Raw genomic sequence first — 22,340 nt, 5'->3', positions numbered from 1 at the left:
CCTACCAAAGAACTTTATAAGAAGAGAGTTGAGCTTCAAATGGAACATAGTTTACTATTATCTTCTTCAATTGAAAATCAATTAATTAGGACCAGGGCTCAATTTTATATTCATAGTGACCGTACTGGTAAACTGTTAGCTAATCAATTAAGGCTATCTCGACTAAGCGACAAATTATTAAAATTCGCAAATCAGACGGTAATTTAACTACTGATCATAAAGAAATTAATAATACCTTTCAAGATTTTTATAAATCTTTATATCATTCAGAATTTGATGGTGACCAGTCCATGATAGATAATTTTTTTAACAATTTGAATATTCCTAAACTGACTGATGAAGATCATAGTCTGTTAGATGCTCCTATTTCTATTGTGGAAATAGGAGAGGCTATTTCATCAATGAACTCAGGGAAAGCTCCTGGTCCTGATGGTTATATAGTAGAATTTTTTAAAACTTTTTCTTCTTTGCTTTCTCCTTGGTTATGTGAAATTTTTAATGATGCGTTTGCTAAGAAGAGATTACCTCAATCTTTTTATGAAGCTAATATTTCTCTAATTCTTAAAAAAGATAAAGATCCTACTTTATGTACATCTTATCGCCCTATATCATTATTAAATGTAGATTCTAAGATTCTTACAAAAATTTTAGCTATTAGATTAGAAAAAGTACTGTCTCAGATTATTTCAGAAGATCAAACTGGTTTTATGAGGAATCGGTATTCCTTTTTTAATGTTAGAAAATTGATTAATATAATTCATACTTCACCACCCACAATCCCAGAATGTGTTATTTCATTAGATGCTGAAAAAGCTTTTGATAGAGTTGAATGGATATATTTATTTAATACATTGAGAAATTTTAATTTTAGTCCTAATTTTATATTATGGATTAAATTAATATATCATAAACCTGTTGCTTCTGTTTTTACGAATAACCACAGATCCTCTTTTTTTCAATTATCTCGTGGTACGAGACAGGGTTGTCCCTTAAGTCCTTTATTATTTAATATTGCATTAGAACCTTTAGCTATTGCTATTCGTGAATCTCCTAATATTTTTGGTATTACCCGTAATGAGAAGTTATATAAATTATCTCTTTATGCTGATGATTTGCTGTTATATATTTCTGACCCTGATAGGTCTATTCCTGCTATTTTATCCTTGTTGGTTCAATTTGGTACTTTTTCTGGTTATAAACTAAATTTAGATAAGAGTGAATTATTTCCTTTAAATGCACAAACTTTATTGACTGATAGGACACCATTTAAAGTTGTTACTGATAACTTCACTTATCTAGGTATAAAAATTACCAAGAAATATAAAGATTTATTTAGAATGAATTTTTTACCTATGCTTCATCAAATTCATCAACTTACTACAAGATGGTCTCCCTTGTTTTTATCATTAATTGGTCGGATTAATGCTGTCAAAATGATGATTTTACCGAAATTTTTATATTTATTTCAAGCCCTACCAGTTTTTATTCCTAAATCTTTTTTTGATAGCATTGATTCAAAAATTTCTTCATTTGTGTGGCAAAATAAAAACCCTAGGTTAAGTAAAAAGCAATTACAAAAATCAAAAAAAGATGGTGGTTTAGCTTTACCTAATTTTAGATTTTATTATTGGGCAAATAATATTCGTAATTTATTGTATTGGAAATTAGATTTGGATTCACCACTGTGCCCACAGTGGGTAAATTTGGAATGTAATGAGGTAAAGGGATATTCTCTATTCTCTGTTCTTGGTTCTTGTCTTCCTGCGGATTTAGTTAAATTTAATAAACAAATATTTAATCCTGTTATTAAACATACATTACGAATTTGGTTTCAATTTCGTAAGTTCTTTATTTTGAAAAACTTTGTTCTTGATAGCCCTATCTTATTTAATTTCTTTTTCAAACCTTCCTGGACAGATCAAGCTTTTAACATATGGAAAAGGAAAGGTATAAAATGTTTTCGTGATCTCTTTTTTGAAGATACTTTGATGTCATTTGATCAACTTTCTAATAAATTTGAATTACCTAAATCTAATTTTTTCAGATATTTACAAATTAGAAATTTTTTACATAAAGTTTTACCATCTTTTCCTAATTCAACTTTGATGGACACTACAGATTTGATCTTTACCTTAAATCCTTGTCAGAAGGGATTAGTAGCTTTTATTTATAATATGATTATGAAGATACAACCAGAAATATCAGTTAGAATTAAACAAGAATGGGAAAAAGAACTTCAATACAACATATCAACAGATAAATGGGAAAAAATTTTGCAAATGGTTAATTCTTCTTCTATATGTGCTAAACATGCTTTAATACAATTTAAAATTGTACATAGAGCTCATATGTCTAAAGATAAACTTGCTCGATTCTATTCTCATATTAACCCTCTATGTGACAGATGTCATTTAGCAGTGGCCTCATTGACCCATATGTTTTGGTCATGTCCCACTTTACATAATTATTGGAAGGATATATTTACTACTATTTCCTCAATTTGGAATATAGATTTACAACCTCATTTTATTACTGCAATTTTTGGCATACCAAATGAAGATGGCAATCAGTTTTCCCCCTCAATCAGACGAATGATTGCTTTTGTAACATTAATGGCCAGAAGGTCTATACTACAAAATTGGAAAGAAGTAAATCCTCCTACTACATTTCAGTGGCTTTCTCAAACTATTTCTTATCTGAGTTTGGAAAAAATTAGAAGCACTATTTTTGACTCATCAATTAAATTTGAAGAAACTTGGAGACCGTTTATTCGACATTTTCATATGAATTAATTTGGCCTTTTCCGGACCTTTCTGCTTATTCATGTTCAGGTATGGAGTTCCGGAGTTCTTTGACACTATCTTATACTTGTAAACTGTTGTTATTGCCTATGTTAGTTTAGTTTAGTGTTTTATTTATTTTTTTTTTAATATATATTTTTTCTCACATATTTTTTAATATTTTTTTTTTCTTTTTTAATGGTTATTTGTTTTTTTTTCATATAATCATGTGGACTTGATTAAGGTACTTTCTTTTGTTGATGTTTAGTAGGATATTATTATCTTATTATCAATGTGATTTCAAGTCTATTGTATTTATAATTTACTTATTATTATGTTATTTTTTTTTGTGTATATGTGAAAATCAATAAAAAGATTGAAAAAGAAAGAAAGAAAGAAAATATCTAACATATATAATTGTGCTGTCTTTACGACAGTTATTTAGTTTATAATATTTTCGCTTAGTAATTCATTCGATAGTATTTTCTAGTTAGAATTAGAAGTGTTTAAAGTATACTCATTGCATGTAAAATATATCGGCATGCGATGACGTCACATCCGGTTTCGCCGCGTCTTGTGGGAAAATACCGGTTTGAAATTAGCGCGAGGGTGGGGGCTCTCCACGAGGCTCACCTGAGCAGAAGTAGTTTTGCAGGCATGAGAAATCACAGTGAGAGCAACGCTGTAAGTTAATAGATAATCGATATATTGAACTAAGATGTTAATGCCGATCCTGTTAGAAGTAACGACGGTAGATAATGTTTATGCTTTCGTTAGTTAAAGAGTCGCGGATAGTTTGCATGGAAGTGTATTTAAAGTAGTCAATGGAGCAGGTAAACTCTCCCTGTATACTGAACCTTAGTGTAATGTAGTTATAGTCACCTTTGCAAGTATTTACACTTGAAATGTGATATTAAGGAAGGAACAAATACTGTATCAATCTTGTATTGTTTTATCAACAGTTTTCACCATATGTTAATGTGAAGAGTGAACAGTAAATGGTTAATCTTACTTTGATCTGGTTCTTATTAACTGGTTTATCTCGACGTTAAATTCGACGTTATCAGTTACACGCGAAGGAGAACGTTACAGTGAAAAAGCGGCATTATCAGGTGTTTCAAGTGCTGCAATGTCAGCTCGATCCAGCATCAAGTCGACGCTGCCCAGCGACAAGGGCAGTAAACCGACATCAAGTAAGCCCACCCAGGCGTTATCAGGTGTTCCAAGTGCTGCAATGTCAGCTCGATCCGGGATCAAGTCGATGGCGCCCAGCGACAAGGGCAGTAGAACGACATCAAGTAAGTCCACACAGGCAAGAGCCAAGGCAGAAGCCGCCAAGATGCGACTGCGTTACGCCAAACAAGAAGCAGTTTTGAAAATGAAGCAGGCCACCAGAGAAGCCGAAATCCAGAAAGAAAGGGCCGCCAGACAAAGAGAGGAGGCTGCCAGAGAAGCCGAAATCCAGAGAGAAGAGGCCGCCAGAGAAGCCGAAATCCAGAGAGAAGAGGCCGCCAGAGAAGCCGAAATCCAGAAAGAAGAGGCCGCCAGAGAAGCCGAAATCCAGAAAGAAAGGGCTGCCAGAGAAGCCGAAATCCAGAAAGAAAGGGCCGCCAGAGAAGCCGAAACCCAGTTGGAAATGGCAAAAATATCGACAGAGTTGCAAGTGCTGCAGCTAGAAAGAGAAGAAGAAGCTGCCATGGCAGAAGCAAAGTACATAGAAGCTGAAGGGTCGTGTGATCTGACCGCAGTAAGATCTACTTTAGAAAGGACCAGACTGGAACGCACAAGCGACTATGTACAATATCAAATAGACAGGCAGGCTCGTCTCCCCTCTCCATACATATTCGATAACTTCCCCAGCTACGAGGAACCTCAGAGAGTCACGATTGCATCACATCCATACGAGGAAGGAAATTTACCCTCAAGGCTCCGTGATGAAGTCAAGAATGAAAGAACCGACAACGCTCCTTCACCCCCACAACAGGACGGCGGGGAGGGAGAGGTTCACTCCAGGACAACAATTGTCAGCTCGAACTGTACAGAAGTTTGCGGTCAAACTCAGTCAAGCCGTTCTTGTTCCAAGATCTGCCTCACTGAGGTGTACCCTAAGGAAGCACAACAAGGCGTTAACAAGCGCAAGGCAAGCGACGAGTCACCGGGCCAGTCAGTCTTCGCTCAAACGAAGTATGACAACAAACTTGCACAATCAGCTCAAGATACCATTTCTTTAAAAACCAAAGACACCAAGGTCTTCAGAGATGAAGCAAATAATGGGGTTGCCCCATTGCCTATCAGAGAACCACGCCAGCGCTCACCAGATAACAAAGAGCAGGCAGTCAAACGGTTCACGTCCTTACGGAAAACCCGGAAAAGGAAACCTGAGATGCAGCAACACACCCGATTGGCCCACGAGGTACTGTGCACCCTAATGGCAGAGGTCACCGCCATTATAAACGCACAATCATTCCTACCTGTGTCTTCTGACCCAGAAAACCCCTTTATACTTTCACCATCAATGCTCCCTACACAGAAGGCAGCTACACCTCCTCCACCAGGAGACTTCTCAGACAAGGATTTGTACACAAAGCAATGGAGACAAGTCCAGGCTCTGGCAAATCAGTTCTGGCCTCGCTGGAGACAAAAATATCTATCTTTGTTGCAACAGAGACAAAAGTGGACAGAACCCCACAGGAATCTTCAAGTTGGAGACTTAGTCCTGCTCAGGGACAAGCAAGCCACCCGCAACAGCTGGCCAATGGCCAGAATCACTGCTACATTCCCTAGCAGGGATGGACATGTCAGGAAGATCGAATTGAAGACTACCGACCAAGGCGATGTGAAAATTTACCAAAGGCCAGTTACAGAAGTTATTCTACTTCTACCCAATGACTGATTAAGAGACTAAGTTTTGTACTCTGCTCATTGTGACCTTACGAAGGTCAAGCGGGGAGTGTGCTGTCTTTACGACAGTTATTTAGTTTATAATATTTTCGCTTAGTAATTCATTCGATAGTATTTTCTAGTTAGAATTAGAAGTGTTTAAAGTATATTCATTGCATGTAAAATATATCGGCATGCGATGACGTCACATCCGGTTTCGCCGCGTCTTGTGGGAAAATACCGGTTTGAAATTAGCGCGAGGGTGGGGGCTCACCACGAGGCTCACCTGAGCAGAAGTTGTTTTGCAGGCATGAGAAATCACAGTGAGAGCAACGCTGTAAGTTAATAGATAATCGATATATTGAACTAAGATGTTAATGCCGATCCTGTAGATAATGTTTATGCTTTCGTTAGTTAAAGAGTCGCGGATAGTTTGCATGGAAGTGTATTTAAAGTAGTCAATGGAGCAGGTAAACTCTCCCTGTATACTGCACCTTAGTGTAATGTAGTTATAGTCACCTTTGCAAGTATTTACACTTGAAATGTGATATTAAGGAAGGAACAAATACTGTATCAATCTTGTATTGTTTTATCAACAGTTTTCACCATATGTTAATGTGAAGAGTGAACAGTAAATGGTTAATCTTACTGTGATCTGGTTCTTATTAACTGGTTTATCTCGACCTTAAATTCTACGTTATCAGTTACACGCGAAGGAGAACGTTACAATAATCATATATACATATATATAAATAATATGTAAAATACCATGTATTTATTTATACTTAAATTTAATTGGGACACATCAGGACGAGTACATATTAGTACACTGTGGCGACCCATTTCCTGGCACATCCGAACCGACTCACAATTAGATAGCCTACGGGGGTTTGCGAGCACAGACCTTTGGAGCCTCTGCGCCATGGGGGGCAGGTTGAGGGAGGCTTAAAAGTGAGGCTGAAGATTTCGAATAAAGCTTTTTCCTTCGACTGCAGTTACCGACTCCGTGTCGTAATTTTAGTGCTGCGTGTAGCACACCGCTACAATTGGTGACCCCGACGGTCCAAATGATTTTTTGGACCAGAAATGACCGATGCCGCCTCTGTTCATGCGGTTTCGTTGAAACTGCCGGGTTTCTGGACACAGCGACCGAACCTATGGTTCCAGCAAGCCGAAGCCCAATTCCACGTTCACCAGATCACCTCAGAAGACACCCGCTACTACTACGTGGTGAGCTCCCTCGACCAGACACAGCGGCCCAGGTCGCAGAGTTCGTACAGTCGCCCCCGGCAGACGGCAAGTACACGGAATTCAAAGCCCTGCTCCTCAGGACTTTCGGACTCTCACGGCGTGAGCGGGCTGCCCATTTACTGCACCTGGATGGCTTGGACGACAGACCTCCATCGACTTTAATGAATGAGATGTTGTCTCTCGCCGACGGACACACACCCTGCCTCATGTTTGAGCAGGCATTCCTGGAGCAGCTGCCCAAGGACAAACGCCTGCTGCTGTCTGACGCGGATTTCCCCCGGAAGGTGGCAGCCTGGGCGGACTTGCTGTGGAACGCCAAAAAGGTGAGCGGGGCGTCCATCGCACAGATCTCCCAGCCACGCTCCAGCAGCAAACCAGTCCAGGCCCGGCCGCAGAGCCCGCCAACCCCCCGCCCAATGAACACTGGTGCTTCTACCACCAGCGGTGGGGCGCAGAAGCCCGCCGTTGTCGCCCACCCTGCAAGTTCCCGGGAAACGCCAGGGCCAGCCGCCGCTGATGGCTACGGCGGCTGGTCATCGGGATAGCCTCCTGTATGTGTGGGATAGAAGGTCGGGACGCCGGTTTTTGGTCGATACTGGGGCTGAGGTCAGCGTTTTACCTCCGGCGAGTTACGACACCCGCAGCAGGGCACCAGGTCCCCCACTGAGGGCCGTGAATGGCAGCACAGTAAGGACCTATGGCACCCGTCAGGTGCAGCTACAGTTTGGCCTCCAGCCAGTTCACATGGGACTTCACACTGGCCGCCGTAGCCCAACCGCTTCTGGGTGCAGATTTTTTGCGGGCTCACAGCCTACTGGTCGACCTGCCCAGGAAGAGACTGGTACACGCCGAGACCTTTCAGACGTTCTCCCTGGGTGCAGCCCAGTTGCCAGCCCCTCACCTCGGCTCCATCACGCTGTCCGACAACGACTTCACCAGGGTCCTGGCGGATTTCCCATCGGTTCTGGCACCGCAGTTCACAGCGGCCATGCCCAGGCACGGCGTACAGCACCACACCCCGACCCAGGGACCACCCCTCCACGACCGCGCTCGGCGGCTTCCCCCGGAAAAGCTCCGACTGGCGAAGGAGGAGTTCCAGAGGATGGAGAAATTGGGGATCATCCGGCGGTCCGACAGCCCATGGGCCTCCCCCCTGCACATGGTGCCCAAAGCGACGGGGGGCTGGAGACCGTGTGGCGACTACCGCAGGCTGAACGAGGCTACCACACCGGATCGCAACCCTGTGCCGCATATTCAGGACTTTGCAGCAAACCTGCACGGCGCACGGATCTTCTCCAAGGTAGACCTCGTCCGAGGGTACCATCAAATCCCGATGCATCCTCACGACGTCCCCAAAACGGCTCTCATCACCCCGTTTGGCCTTTTCGAGTTCCTCCGCATGCCGTTCGGCCTGAAGAATGCCGCACAGACGTTCCAGCGGTTAATGGACGCGGTGGGACGGGACCTGGACTTCGCGTTCATCTATTTGGATGACATCCTCATAGCCAGCAGCAGTCGTCAGGAGCATCTGTCCCACCTCCGTCAACTCTGCGCCCGACTGAGTGAGTACGGTCTTACAATCAACCCCGCCAAATGCCAGTTCGGACTCGATACCATTGACTTCCTGGGCCACAGGATTACTAAAGACGGGGCAACCCTTCTGCCCGCTAAGGTAGATGCGGTCCGCCTCTTTCCCCGACCCACCACAATCAAAGGCCTTCAGGAATTCGTAGGTATGGTCAATTTCTACCGCAGCTTCCTCCCTTCAGCTGCCCGGATCATGCGCCCCCTGTTCGCCCTGATGTCGGGTCCGAGCAAGGACATTACCTGGGACGAGGAGTCCGCCGCTGCTTTCGTTCAAACGAAGGAAGCTTTGGCGGACGCCGCAATGCTAGTACATCCCAGAATGGACGCATCTACCGCCCTCACAGTGGACGCATCCAACACGGCAGTCGGTGGGGTGCTGGAGCAACTCATCGCAGGTCGCTGGCAACCCCTGGCGTTTTTCAGCAAACACCTGCGACCACCCGAGCTCAAATACAGTGCTTTTGACTAGGAACTGTTGGCGCTCTACCTGGCAATCCGGCATTTCAGGTACTTCCTAGAAGGTCAGCCCTTCACCGTGTTCACGGACCACAAACTGCTTACCTTTGCGTTTACGAAAGCGTCCGACCCCTGGTCGTCCCGCCAGCAACGCCACCTGTCCTACATCTCTGAATACATGACGGATGTCCGGCACGTCTCGGGTAAGGACAATGTCGTGGTGGATGCGCTCTCTCGCCCTACTGTTCATGACCTTTCCCAAGGGGTAGACTTTGAGGCACTGGCAGAGGCGCAGCAGGCAGATGAGGAGATTCCGAGTTACAGAACCACAGTCTCCGGTTTGCAGCTCCAGGACTTCCCCGTGGGCCCAGGTGAGAGGACCCTACTCTGTGACGTCGCCACCGGCCAGCCCCGTCCCGTCGTCCCGACAGCCTGGCGGCGCCGCGTTTTCGACTCCATTCATAACTTGGCGCATCCCTCCATCCGGACAACTGTCCGGATGGTTTCCAGCAGGTTCGTTTGGCACGGACTCCGCAAACAGGTCAGTGAATGGGCCAAAACGTGCATGCACTGCCAGACGGCCAAGGTGCAGCGGCACACCAAAGCCCCACTGCAGCAGTTCCATCTCGCCCACCGGTGTTTCGACCACATTCATGTGGATATTGTGAGCCCCCTGCCAGTGTCGCGCGGAGCGCGGCACCTCCTGACTATCGTGGACCGGTTCACAAGATGGCCAGAGGCGGTCCCGCTCACCGACACCACCTCCGAATCTTGCGCCCGAGCCCTGATCGCCACCTGGATATCTCACTTTGGTGTACCAGCCCACATTACCTCCGACAGAGGCGCCCAGTTCACCTCCAGCCCGTGGTCAGCTATGGCCAGCCTTTTGGGGACTCAGCTGCACCACACCACTGCCTACCACCCACAGTCGAACGGGCTAGTGGAGTGTTTCCACCGTCACCTGAAGTCGGCCCTCATGGCCCGCCTGCGAGGAGCCAACTGGGCGGACGAGCTTCCCTGGGTCCTACTCGGCATCCGCACAGCGCCCAAGGATGACCTGCACGCCTTGTCGGCCGAGTTGGTATACGGCGCGCCCCTGGTCGTCCCCGGGGAGTTCCTACCAGCCCCAAGGGGGCAAGAGGAAGATCCCGCAGCAGTCCTGGGCAGACTACGTGAGAAGCTCGGTAACCTGGCCCCCATACCCACTTCACAGCACGGGCGGCGCCCAACCTGCGTACCCAAAGACCTACAGAACTGTAAGTTTGTGTTTGTACGAAGGGGCGGGCATCGGCCACCGCTACAGCGGCCATACGAGGGGCCGTTTATGGTGCTCCGGAACAACGTTCGTGCTGGACGTTGGGGGGAAAGAGGAGGTTTTCACGGTGGACCGCCTCAAACCGGTCCATGTGGACCTGGCGCAACCGGCCGAGTTTCCGGCACCTCGGCGCAGAGGCCGACCTCCCAAGCAGGTTCTGGCCCAGACTGTGGACATTGGGGGGTGTATCGCCGGTTCTGGGGGGGGGTTATGTGGCGACCCATTTCCTGGCACATCCGAACCGGCTCACAATTAGATAGCCTACGGGGGTTTGCGAGCACAGAGCTTTGGAGCCTCTGCGCCATGGGGGGCAGGTTGAGAGAGGCTTAAAAGTGAGGCTGAAGATTTCGAATAAAGTTTTTTCCTTCGACTGCAGTTACCGACTCCGTGTCGTAATTTTAGCGCTGCGTGTAGCACACCGCTACAACACTTTGGGCCCACTTTGAGCAGCTACCCCAATTAGCCAAAGTTTCATGGAAATAGTTAAAAAAGGTATAAAAAAGACAAACTATCATTTAACTGAGTAAAAATTTATGCATTTAAATTAAATAGAACAAATTAGAACACTTCCAATACCTCTATGCTGCTATACACACATACACAGGCGTACAAATACACACATACACAAAAACAGGCACACAGACACGCAAACAAATGCACACACTGCAAACAATGGCATTCTTTCTTTTAACAACATAAATTAAGTGGTGGCAGATTTTCTACATACTTGTTAATCTGAGCAAGAAACATTCCCTTCAAAGCGTAGAATTCAGCTGTCATCTCCTTGGTGAAGTACTTCAGGTTTGTCGATTCAATAACTTCCAAACCCTGCAGAGAAGAAAGTCGAACACTGAGCGATTGATATTGAACACAGAACACTACTGCTCAGTACAGACTCTTCGGTCCCCAATCTTTTAATATTTTCCAAGATCAATCTAATCATTCTCTCCCACATACCCCTCTATCTTTTTATCATCCATGTCCCTATCTAAGGGGTTTTTGCATGTCCCTTATGTATCTGCCTCTACTACCACCCCTGAATGGACCTATTCGTTAAGCTCTAAACCAAATGTTCTCACTGCCCAGCTGGGCAGTTAAATTAGTGGCCATACGTCAACTAGATTCTGAAGGCAGGTGTTTACCTGACCATTTGTAACAAACCATAAAATCAACTATACTCACCAATTATTGATTTTGCTGTGTTCTGACAGTTTATAAATGTTTCCATTTCCCTTAAGTTAAACCCAAACACACAAATGGAGGCCACTTCTTTCAAATCATATCTACCACTATTTTAATTGAGGACCCAACTGAAAACTTTTCTTCACTTCTCACCTATGGTTATCACAACAGGATGACCCTCTGATAGGTCACGAGTCCACCAGAGACAAAAATCAAGGAGTCCAAAGTGGACCCTTAACTCAGGTAGCCTGTGTCCAGTCAGTCTGTATTCTCACATATTACAAGTCTCACGCAGATCCCTACAGATTCTGACTGGTTGCTTCACAGTCTGGTATGGAAGCTCCAATGCCCAGGATTGCAAGAAGCTGCAGAGGGCTGTAAACTCAGCCGGCTCCATCAGGTGCACACCAACGGCAACTTCAAGAGGTGGTGTCTCAAGAAGGCGGTATACATCACCCTCACTCTCTGGGATATGCCCTCTTCTCGCTATTATCATCAGGGACATGGTACAGGAGCCTGAAGACCCACACTCGATGATTCAGAAACAGCTTCTTTCCCTCCACTATCAGAATTCTAGAGCCCACAAACCCCACCTTGTTATTCCTTTATTTGTGCTATTTATTGACTTTGTAATTGATAGTAGTTTTTGTCATCATACTGCTGCTACAAAACTTCACAACATGTAAGTCCTTAAGAAACAGAAGCAGAAATAGACCAATCAGCCCATCGAAACTGCTCTACCGCACCATCATGGCTAAATTATTATCCCTCTCAATCCTATTCTCCTCATAACCTTTGACGCCCTTACTAATCAAGAACTTACTAACTTCTGTTTTAAGTATCCCCAACCCACCCTCTAAACCCTGCTGGTGAGTCTGTCTGACTTCCATCAGACACATTTCTGACTGAAAGAGTGTCTTATCACCACCAACACACATGGAGAAGAGAGACATATCCTAAACACTAGGGATGCTGGAAATCCATAGCAACACACACGCAAAATGCTGCTGGGATCCAGCAGGTCAGGCAGCATCTATAGTGGAGAATAAACTGTCATGGTTTTCGGCTGAGACCATAAGAACAAAATTAGGCTATTGGGCCCACTGAATCTGCTCCCCCATTCCATCATGGTTAATTCATTATTCCTCTCAACCCCGTTCTCCTGCCTTCTCCCCATAACCTTTGACACCCTTAATAATCAAAAACTTGTCACCTTCCACTTTACAAATGCCCAATGACTTTGCCTCTATGACTGTCTGTGCCAATGAATTTCACAGATTCACCATCCACTGACTCAAGAAATTGCTCCTGATCTCTGTTCAGTGATAACAAATGTCATTCTGATGGAACTCGCGATTAAATATCAGAAACATTTGACTGCTGGTTGGTCTCTCCTGCTGTACGTGGAGGCAAGATGCCACTATAAGCAACGACTGCCCACCTGCATGCATTCGTTCTTGCCCATGACGCCCGCCTGCTGGAGGTAGCACTTGACTTGCTGCCGGATCTTCTGGAAGCAGTCCACGATGGGCACGGTGGGAATGGTGTGGATGCGGCTGAGGATGTCGAGGGCCACATTCACCAGGCCTTGCTTACGGGCGATCTTGCCATACTGGATTATGGCAGAGGCGGAAGCGTGGACTCCTAGCATGGCGTTGTTGGAGTTGGGGTCATGCTGAGAGTTGCTCTCATAGGCTGCCACAATAGCTTAAGGGGACAGAGAGAATTAAAACTGTACATTACATTCAAATTTGAAGTCAAGTCACAGAGACAGGTGTTGACAGGTGAAAATCTCATTAAATGAGCTCGTATATTGGTGATATAGTCTCAATATTATAGAGAGTCACACAGCAATGAAACAGGTAATAGGCCCTTTGGCCCATTTAGTCCCATTTGCTCACACTTCAACTAAAAATCCTGGATCAAATCATTTTGAAATATTTCAGCAGTGATTGAGAGCAGTTGGTGCACATTTACACATGAAAGATGAGTATTTTATTGCAATTCTCTTACTGACTTGGGCACAGAATGAACTGCCTGCCACTTGATAATATTAGTATAATAATTTCAGTCCGTAAGATATAGGAGCAGAATTAGGCATTTGGCCCATTGAATCCACTCTGCCATTCCATCATGACTGATTCATTTTCTCTCTCAATCCATTCTCCTGCCTTCTCCTCGTAACCTTTGACATCCTTACTAATCAAGAACCTATCAATACCCCCTTTTAATATAGCCAATGAACTGGCCTCCATAGCCGCCTGTGGCAAGGAATTCCACAAAGTATTCTCTCCTCCTTTCTCCCATTTTCCCTGCATGTAAAAGCTTATTCCTTTTAGTCATTCTGCAGTTTTGATGAAAGATTATCAAGCTGAAACATTAACTCTTTCTCCCTCTACAGATGCTGCCTGACCAGCTGAGGGTTTCCAGCATTCTATATTCTAAAAATAAACCACCAATTTCAAATTTGAAATTTTTAAGTGCTCTGGAATATTGAACTTTTAAAGAACCTGAATTGGTCTTTGAGCACTCAATGACTTTAACACATTCATTAGCAATGGCATGGGTCGCATTCCCTCTCAAAACTGAACAGGAATTTCAGGAGCAATTCATAATCTGGATTCTGAAGATGCTGGAAATCTTGAGTAACACACACAATGCTGAAGAAACTTAGCAGTTCAGGCAGCACCTACGGAGGGGAATAAACAGTCACGTTTTGAGCCAAGACCCTACACCATTTAGAAATCTGATTCTCTCTAGTTTAAAAAAAGATTGAAGAAAATCTTCAAAGTAAAAATAACAGCTTTACAGAAAAAATACCTTTTTTGCGATGCTCATGAGGCAGCCTAGCAATTAGCGCATTGCTTTACAGAGGCATAAATACGAGAGGACATGGCTTTAGGGTGAAAGGGGAAAGATTTAAGGGGAACATTGGGGGAACTTCTTCACTCAGAGAGTGGTGGGAGTGTGGAACGAGCTGCCTTCTGGCGTGGTAAATGCGGGCTCACTCTTAAGTTTTAAGAATAAATTGGATAGATACATGGATGGGAGAGGTCTGGAGGATTATGGACTGGCTGCAGGTCAATGGGACTAACGGAATGAAGTTTTGGCATGGCCTAGAAGGGCCAAATGGCCTGTTTTCTGTACTGTAGTGGTTCTATGGCAGCGACTCGGGTTTAATCCCGTTTGTATCCCCATGACTGTGCAGGTTTCCCCGAGCTCTGTTTTCTCCCACATTCCAAAGATGTTCTGGTTAGTAGGTTAATTGGTCACATGGGTGTAATTGGGCAGCGTGGGTTTGTTGGGCCAGAAGGGCCTGTTACAGTGTTGTATTCATTGATAGGATAATAATGTCTCTGACAAAGTCTCTTTGCAGCTCAATCCCAAATAATCTTGAACTGAATAGCATGCTCAGAGATCACTTCAAAGTCAGCCACAGTCACAGTTACATGTACAGTGTATGAGTAAGCTAGATTAGTTTTTAACAACCCCGTAGCTCTATTACCATTACACACGCAAATTAGTTATTTCTGACTAACTTAAAGTGAATTTAAGTTCCCAGATGCTCTGGGGGGGGAATTTGAACACATCACCAGACAAGCAGCCAGATGTGCCCAGACACTAATTTCACTGAGCTACTGTACCCTGAATTAACAGTACCCTTAATTAAATTACATTAACTTAACCACATGCTAATGAACCCTGAATTCAGAAATTTGCAAATTTAACCAGCTCGTTTAAAGGCTCCATTGGCAAGTGCACCAGACACAGAATATTTTGATCTTATGAATACACTCGCAGAGAGAGGAATAGTTTCACACATGGAATCAGTTTAAGGTGCAGCCAGGTTTTACTTGGCAGGCAGAGTGATTTCTGAGGGTTTACACAAACACTTGCATGAGCTCAAATTCAAAGTTGCTTTTATATTCTCTTACAATCTCATTTGTTCCCTACCTGGTCTGCGTTTTGTATCTGCTGCAGTGGGTCCCACTGAAATGAATGGAAATGTGAAAAGTAGAACATTTCCTAGAGTGTGCTATGGACAAACTCTATTCAGTTACAACTTCTAATCTTACTGTTTTACTAAATTAAAAAACCCTTTGCATGAAAAGGAACCAGTAACCCTTTTTGAAGTTCAACTTGCAGAGAAAACGATGCAGTGACAAAAGACCAGCAGCATTCATATTCTCAGCAATATTCCTCAATTCCACTTGATCAGCTGTTGATTTGCGTCTCATCTCACGCTTTATTCCACAACCCTTTTCTGACATTAACACACCAATTCCTTTTATTTTTAAACGTTCAATTGACATCCACCCTCAACAGTTTTCAGAGATCCTCTCCATAGATGCCTCAAGACCTGTTGAGTCCCGCCAGCATTTTGCCTGGGTAGCCTCAGACCTGACGGCATCTACATCGATTTCTCTAACTTTTGGTAATTTCTTCCCTTCCACTCTTTTTCCATTCCCAGTTTGCTTCTCCTCTTAACTTTTCTCTTCTCTCACCTAACCATCTCCCTCACCATCACTTTCTTCCACAGTCAATTGTTCTCTCTTTCTCCGATTCCTTTGTCTTCAGTCCTTTACCTCTCTCACCTATCATTTCCCAGCTTCTTACTTCATCTGCCTTCCACTGCCCACCCACCCTTCCGCTCAACTCGTATCAATTGCCACTTGCCAGCCTGTACTCCCTCCCTTCCCCCTCACCTTCTTATTTTGGATTCTTCCTCCTTCCTTTCCAGTCCTGATGAAGGGTCCCAGCCCAAAGCCTTGACAGTTTATTCCCCTCCATCGATCTACTTGAGTTCCTCCAGCATTTTGCAAGTACTGCTTTGGGAGGGTGAGTCACCTTAGGTGGGGAGATTTTGTTTAAATGCACAATGCAACTTCCCCTCTTTCTGACTCCTTAACAGGGTGTCACTGTAGTGTAGCGGTTAGCTCAATGCTATTACAGCTCGGAGAGACGGAGTTCAGAGTTCAATTCCACAGTCCTCTGTAAGAAAGACTGTATATTCTTCCCATGTCTACATGGTTTACGCATTTCCTCCAGGTGCTCCAGTTTCTTCCCACAGCTTAAAGACATACCGGTTAATTGGTCATTGTATATTGTCCTGTGATTAGGCCAGGGTTAAAGCTATGGGTTGCTGGCCAGCACAGCTCAGTGGGCTGGAAGGGCCTCTTCCGCACCGTATCACTAAAAAAATGTATAAATGTTGTGCCAAACCCCTCGGTCTTTGAGCTATCCTTTCTGTATCAAACGAGTCTCAACATCACCTCCGCTATTAACTTCTGCACCTGCCAGACTTACAACTTTCTCATTTCTAACCGTAAGCCACCACAACCTCTCCCATTTGGAATCTGGAGCCAAGGTTAACCAATTGTCAAAATAATTTATTATTCATGTGTACAGTGAAAACCTTGCCTACTGTCCATGCAGATCTATTCATTACGTTACACTGAGGCAGTACAAGAGAGAACGATAACAGAGAGCAGAATAAGGTGCAACAGTTACAGAGAAAGTATAGTGCAGGCAGACAATAAGGTGCAAGGCCATGATGAGGAATATTGTGAGGTCAAGCGTGTTAGGGCAATACAGTAGCGTAGCGGTTAGCATAATGCTTTACATTGCCAGCTTCAATTCCTGCCGATATGTAAAGAGCTTGTACATTCACACTGCATCTGCAGCAGTTTCCTTTGGTTGCTCTGGTTTCCTCCCACATCCCAAAAAGGGTTAGGGTTAATGAGTTGTGGGCATGCCATGTTGGCCCCAGAAGTGTGGTGACACTTGTGGGCAGCCCCAAGCATATCCTCAGACTGTGTTGGTCACTGACACAATGACACATTTCACTATATTGCCTCAATGTTTCAATATACGTGTGACAAATAAAAATAAATTTTAGGCACCTCTCTGACTCTGTAACAGTGTTCAGGGTGTTAGGGTAGAGAGAGAGAGGTTAGTTCATTTTGACCGGAAGACAAAGGGGCACATCCTGTGTAATCAGTAAGAGGTTAAAGCCAAGTTTATTGTAGACGTGACAAATAAAACTAATCTTTTCATTGTCAAGAGTTCACTGTAATGTACTAGGAAACCTTGCAATAGTTTTATAACAGCAAGATAGTCAAAGGAGAGAAAGAACCAAAATCCCACAATACTAACTCAATATACAAAATGGTGCTGCATTCCTGAATAACTATGCCCCAGGCAAAATCAGAAGCTGCAGCACATTCAGTTCACATGTTTGCTCTGTCACAATGGTGACCACCTTTTAGCACCACTCTGCTGGCAGAGAGCACTTGGGACACAAGAGGTCACAAGGAGCATTATATAAATGCAAGCCTGAGAGAAAGTCAAGCATGACTGAATGCTGTAGGTCATTTGGGTCAGATAACTCCTTATGTTTAAGCTGAGTACAGAACAAAGATAACTCCATCTCCTTCCAAAACATTAAACAGAATTTGAAAATCAAATTGATGCAGTCAAGAGCTATACAAACTGGAAGAGCTACAGCAACATAGACCTTGTTCATGTTAAGCGTAGCTATTAATAAATATCAAAATAACTGCAAAATATATCATCACTGCTTCATTCCTCTAAATTATTTTTAAAAATCCATTCTTAATTCTTACATTAAATCTGAAGTGACGCTTTATAACACATATTAGAAATTATGTATTATAGCTTCATCTTGGGTATAACTCTCCCCACCATTGTGGACATCTTCAAGTGGCAGCAGGTCATGAAGGTGGCATCGATCACTAAAGGCCCTGACTATCCAGGATATGCCCTCTTCTCATTACCACCATTGGCTAGCTGGCACAAGAGCCTGAAGTCCCACACTCCAAATGATTTGGAAGCAGCTTTTACCTCTCGGACAGTCTGTGAACCCATGAGCGTTAGCTATTTCTCTCTTTTTTTGCACTACATTTTTGTAAAGTTAAATCTCTGTTACAACTTCTGATCCTTAGGGTTTTCCAGGAGTCAAATATGATGAGCAGTCTTAATTCTAAGATTTCAGTTTATCTTAGAGTATTAAGCAAACTAAATAACGAGCTGAGGAATGATGCTAAGCGGTGTAAGACGAAGGAATAAAGAAGCTAAGAAGCCAAGAAGGCACTTTTGAAAATCCCTCACTTTTAGAGATAAGACAAAGAAAATTTCATAATAGGATTGAATTAATAGGCTACATAATTAAAACAATTACATCACAAGGGTAATGTGCTAATATTGTGCCAATGAAAAATGAGAAAGGTGATAAACCATTAGTTTAGCTGCTATACCACTTTCTGCCAGTAAATGTGAAAAAGTACAGATCTTATAAATAGTATTATTTTTTAAAAAAGTGGTTTCCAACAGTAAATTATAGTAAAAATTACTGCGCCGTACAGCTGCCGTAAAACAAGACATTTCATGTCGTACAAATCAGAAATAATAAACCTGATTTTGATATAAGATTTCATCGGCTCTTAAAAGTGCATTCAATTAATTAAGCAAAATGTCATAAAATGTAGAATAGCAATTTGTATTATGAAGCTGCAACCTAAGTTTTTATTTTTGAAATGACTTACTAACCACAGCGAAGGAGCTTCTTCCCCTTTATCAAATTTTCTGAACAATCCATTTCATCCCTTTTATTTTGTTATACTACTTTTATTATACTACTTGGTATACAAAATTATGTGGAATATAGATAGGATACATGCATGCAAGCAGGTTTTTTCCACTGAGGTTGGGTGAGACTAGAATTAGGTCATGGGTTAAGGGTGAAAGGTGAAATGTTAAAGGGAAACATGAGGGAGGGGACTTCTTTACTTAGACTGTGGATTGTACTGCCAGCGCAAGTGGTAGATGTGGGTTCGATTTCGACATTTAAGAAAAATTTGGATAGATAAATGGAAGGGTTTGAAGGACTATGGTCTGGTGCAGATGGATGGGACTAGGCAAATAGCATAGCACAGGCTAGGTGGGCTGAAGAGCCTGTCTTAGTGCCGCAGTGCTCCATGACTCTATAACTACCTTTCTGTTTTGCAACTTACACCAATTTTTTGTCTTTGTACCATACTGTTGCAGTAAAACAACAAATTAATGAACCTAACTCTGACATTAGTTATCATTAGAGGTAATCTTTTGTTAATTAAGCTAGATTCTTAAGGTTCCTTAAGGTTGTTATAGCCAGTGTTGGTAATGGAGATAAGATCCCACTACCTATTAAATGCTCCCAACGACATGGTTACCAAGTTCAGCTCCTGGCCTTCACATGTGAACTAGCTACTATGCCCTATCGGAACTGTTTCTACTCACAGGAGAAAGGGCAAAGGTGGGTTACTGGCACCTTAAAATCAGTCGCTTCAGGCAGTTGGGGCTCTTCAACCGTGGTTGGCAGCTCATCTAGAAGAGAAAATCTGATCTCAAACCTCTGCTGCTTTGCAGCTGCACCCACTCATGGTGAGGGCTTCGGGAGTAAACCCAGAGGGAATCCAGAGTTGAGTCTCTAAGGTAGTTCTACATTGAGTTCAACGCTGACTGGCAACTCCTGCGACGCTGCTGGTGCCAAACGGTATCGGTCTCTGCTGTTCCTTTAGCCTTATCAGATGCACTGAGAGGGGGAGCCTGCTACATGGGCAACAGCTTGCTCTCCATATTGAACTGCCCTGGCTTGTGTACCCAGACAGCCAGGACACAACATCCATGGTCGACCCTAACCGACACATAATTAAGTGGAATAACAACTTGCATTATGAGGCTGCAACCGTACTTTTATTTTTGAAATTATGTATGAATTACAGCAAAGCCTTTTGATTTATGTGGTACTGGTAACTGAATGAACAGGAAGGGAGTGGATGAACACTGTGAACACACTGAGTTGAATCATTCACAAACAGACAATCTGCCAGGAAATAATTTTGCCTTGAACTCAGAATAACGCAGGAACAGGCCACTAGACTCCGCTGGTACATCAGGTGCTTCCTCCCATCTTACTTCAATAGTCAGATCTTTGTTTTTGCACATCAGCTCCTGGGCAGGTTAAAGCCACCTGCCACTCCCAGACAACGTAAAGGGTTTGCGAGAAGGAAAGCCTCGTCAGAAGATGAATGAGCTCATTTTTAATTAGTGGATAGATTCAACGACCAGGGGTTATGTAGCCACACCAAGGAACAGGAGGAGCCAACCTTTCAACTCCCACATCTCATCTCACCAATTAGATCGTGACTCATCGGTGTTACGAAACCTGTTATTGTTTTACTCAAATGAAAACTATAATCACTCACTTTTGACAATTTCAGTCATTTTCCCAGCCCGGCCCACTCTACGATAGGGTCAAGAGAACTTTTCACATTGCCACCCCACCTTGCAGGGAGGAGATGTTCCAGCCATTCCCCCTCAGCACTAAGGCTCTATTGACTCACTTTCAAGGACGAGGCACCTCAATATTTATTGTTTATTTATTTATTCCCTTTTTTTCTTTCACTTTGTATTTGCACAGTTTGTTGTCTTTCGCACAATGGTTGATATGGTCTTTCATAGATTCTATTATGTTTACTGGATTTATTGAGTATACCCGCAATAATTGAATCTCTGGGTTATATATGGCGATATATACTTGGATAATAAATTTACTTCAAACTTTGACTTAATTATTTTCTCTTGATGTTGAGGACTTTCAACCCACTGAGACATGCCAGCTCAGTGAAACGCCATGGTTCCCACTCTCTGTTTAATTCTCTATAACCTAATCATTGTTACCACTGGCTCCCTCCAATCTTCCCCCCAACCCAGTACTCTGAACCTTCCCTGAGGAACTTTGATAAAGGGCTTCCAGAATTCTGTGTTTGTTGCAGAGGACAAACACGAGGAAATCTGCAGATGCTGGAAATTCAAGCAACACATACAAAATGCTGGTGGAACGCAGCAGGCCAGGCAGCATCTATAAGGAGAAGGACTGTCGACATTTCAGGCCGAGACCCTTCGTCAGGACTAACTGAAAGGAAAGATAGTAAGGAAAGATTTAATTCCACGTCCCATTTCCATTCTGATATGTCTATCCATGGCCTCCTCTACTGTCAAGATGAAGCCACAGTCAGGATGGAGGAACAACACCTTATATACCGGCTGGGTAGCCTCCAACCTGATGGCATGAACATTGACTTCTCTAGCTTCCATTAATGCCCCTCCTCCCCTTCTTACCTCATCCCTGATATATTTAGTTTTTTTTTGTTTTTCCCCTCCCTCCTCTTTTTTTTCTCTCTCTGCCCATCACTGCCTGTTCTCCATCTCCCTCTGGTGCTCCCCTCCCCCTTTCTTTCTCCCTAGGCCTCCTGTCCCATGATCCTTTCTTTTCTCCAGCTCTGTATCCCTTTTGCCAATCACCTGTCTGACTCTCAGCTTCACCCCACCCCCTCCGGTCTTCTCCTATCATTTTGCATTTCCCCCTCCCCCTCCTACTTTCAAATCTCTTACTATCTTTCCTTTCAGTCAGTCCTGACGAAGGGTCTCGGCCCAAAACATCGACAGCGCTTCTCCCTATAGATGCTGCCTGGCCTGCTGCGTTCCACTAGCATTTTGTGTGTGTTTTTATAGAGGAACCTTGTTTCTCTCTGCCCCACCTCCAAACTCATTAATTACCTAAGTCTGTAATGCGCCCTGATAAAGATTCCCCACCCAAAACATCATCCTGATGAAGGGACTCGGTCTGAAATGTCGACTGTTTATTTCCCTCCATAGATGCTGATAGACCTGCTGAGTTTCTCCAGCATATTGGAATGCAGAACCTAACATCACAGTACAGGTCCTTTGGCCCAAGATGTTGTGCCGATCTTTTAACCTACTCATAGATTAACCTAACCCTTACCAATCACATAGCCATCCTTTTTTCTTTCATCCATGTGTCTAAG

General features: G+C 43.7%; 1 protein-coding gene across 2 annotated transcripts in view; it reads right to left on the bottom strand.

Annotated features, from left to right (window-relative positions):
- Nucleotides 1-22,340, bottom strand: part of trrap (transformation/transcription domain-associated protein) — a 336,919-nt gene that overhangs the window by 70,895 nt on the left and 243,684 nt on the right. Inside the window, exons 59-61 of one of the 2 annotated variants that reach the window (XM_059979022.1) lie at nt 15,406-15,441; nt 12,893-13,158; nt 10,997-11,097 (exon numbers count right to left, since the gene is read on the bottom strand). In XM_059979022.1, the coding sequence (XP_059835005.1) occupies nt 10,997-11,097; nt 12,893-13,158; nt 15,406-15,441 (403 nt within the window). The remainder of the gene's footprint in view (nt 1-10,996; nt 11,098-12,892; nt 13,159-15,405; nt 15,442-22,340) is intronic. The other variant, XM_059979023.1, reaches the window with a different exon arrangement.

The sequence above is a fragment of the Hypanus sabinus genome, chromosome 9 (genome assembly GCF_030144855.1).
Source record: "Hypanus sabinus isolate sHypSab1 chromosome 9, sHypSab1.hap1, whole genome shotgun sequence".
NCBI lineage: Eukaryota > Metazoa > Chordata > Chondrichthyes > Myliobatiformes > Dasyatidae > Hypanus > Hypanus sabinus.
This window is presented reverse-complemented; position numbering and strand designations above follow the sequence as displayed.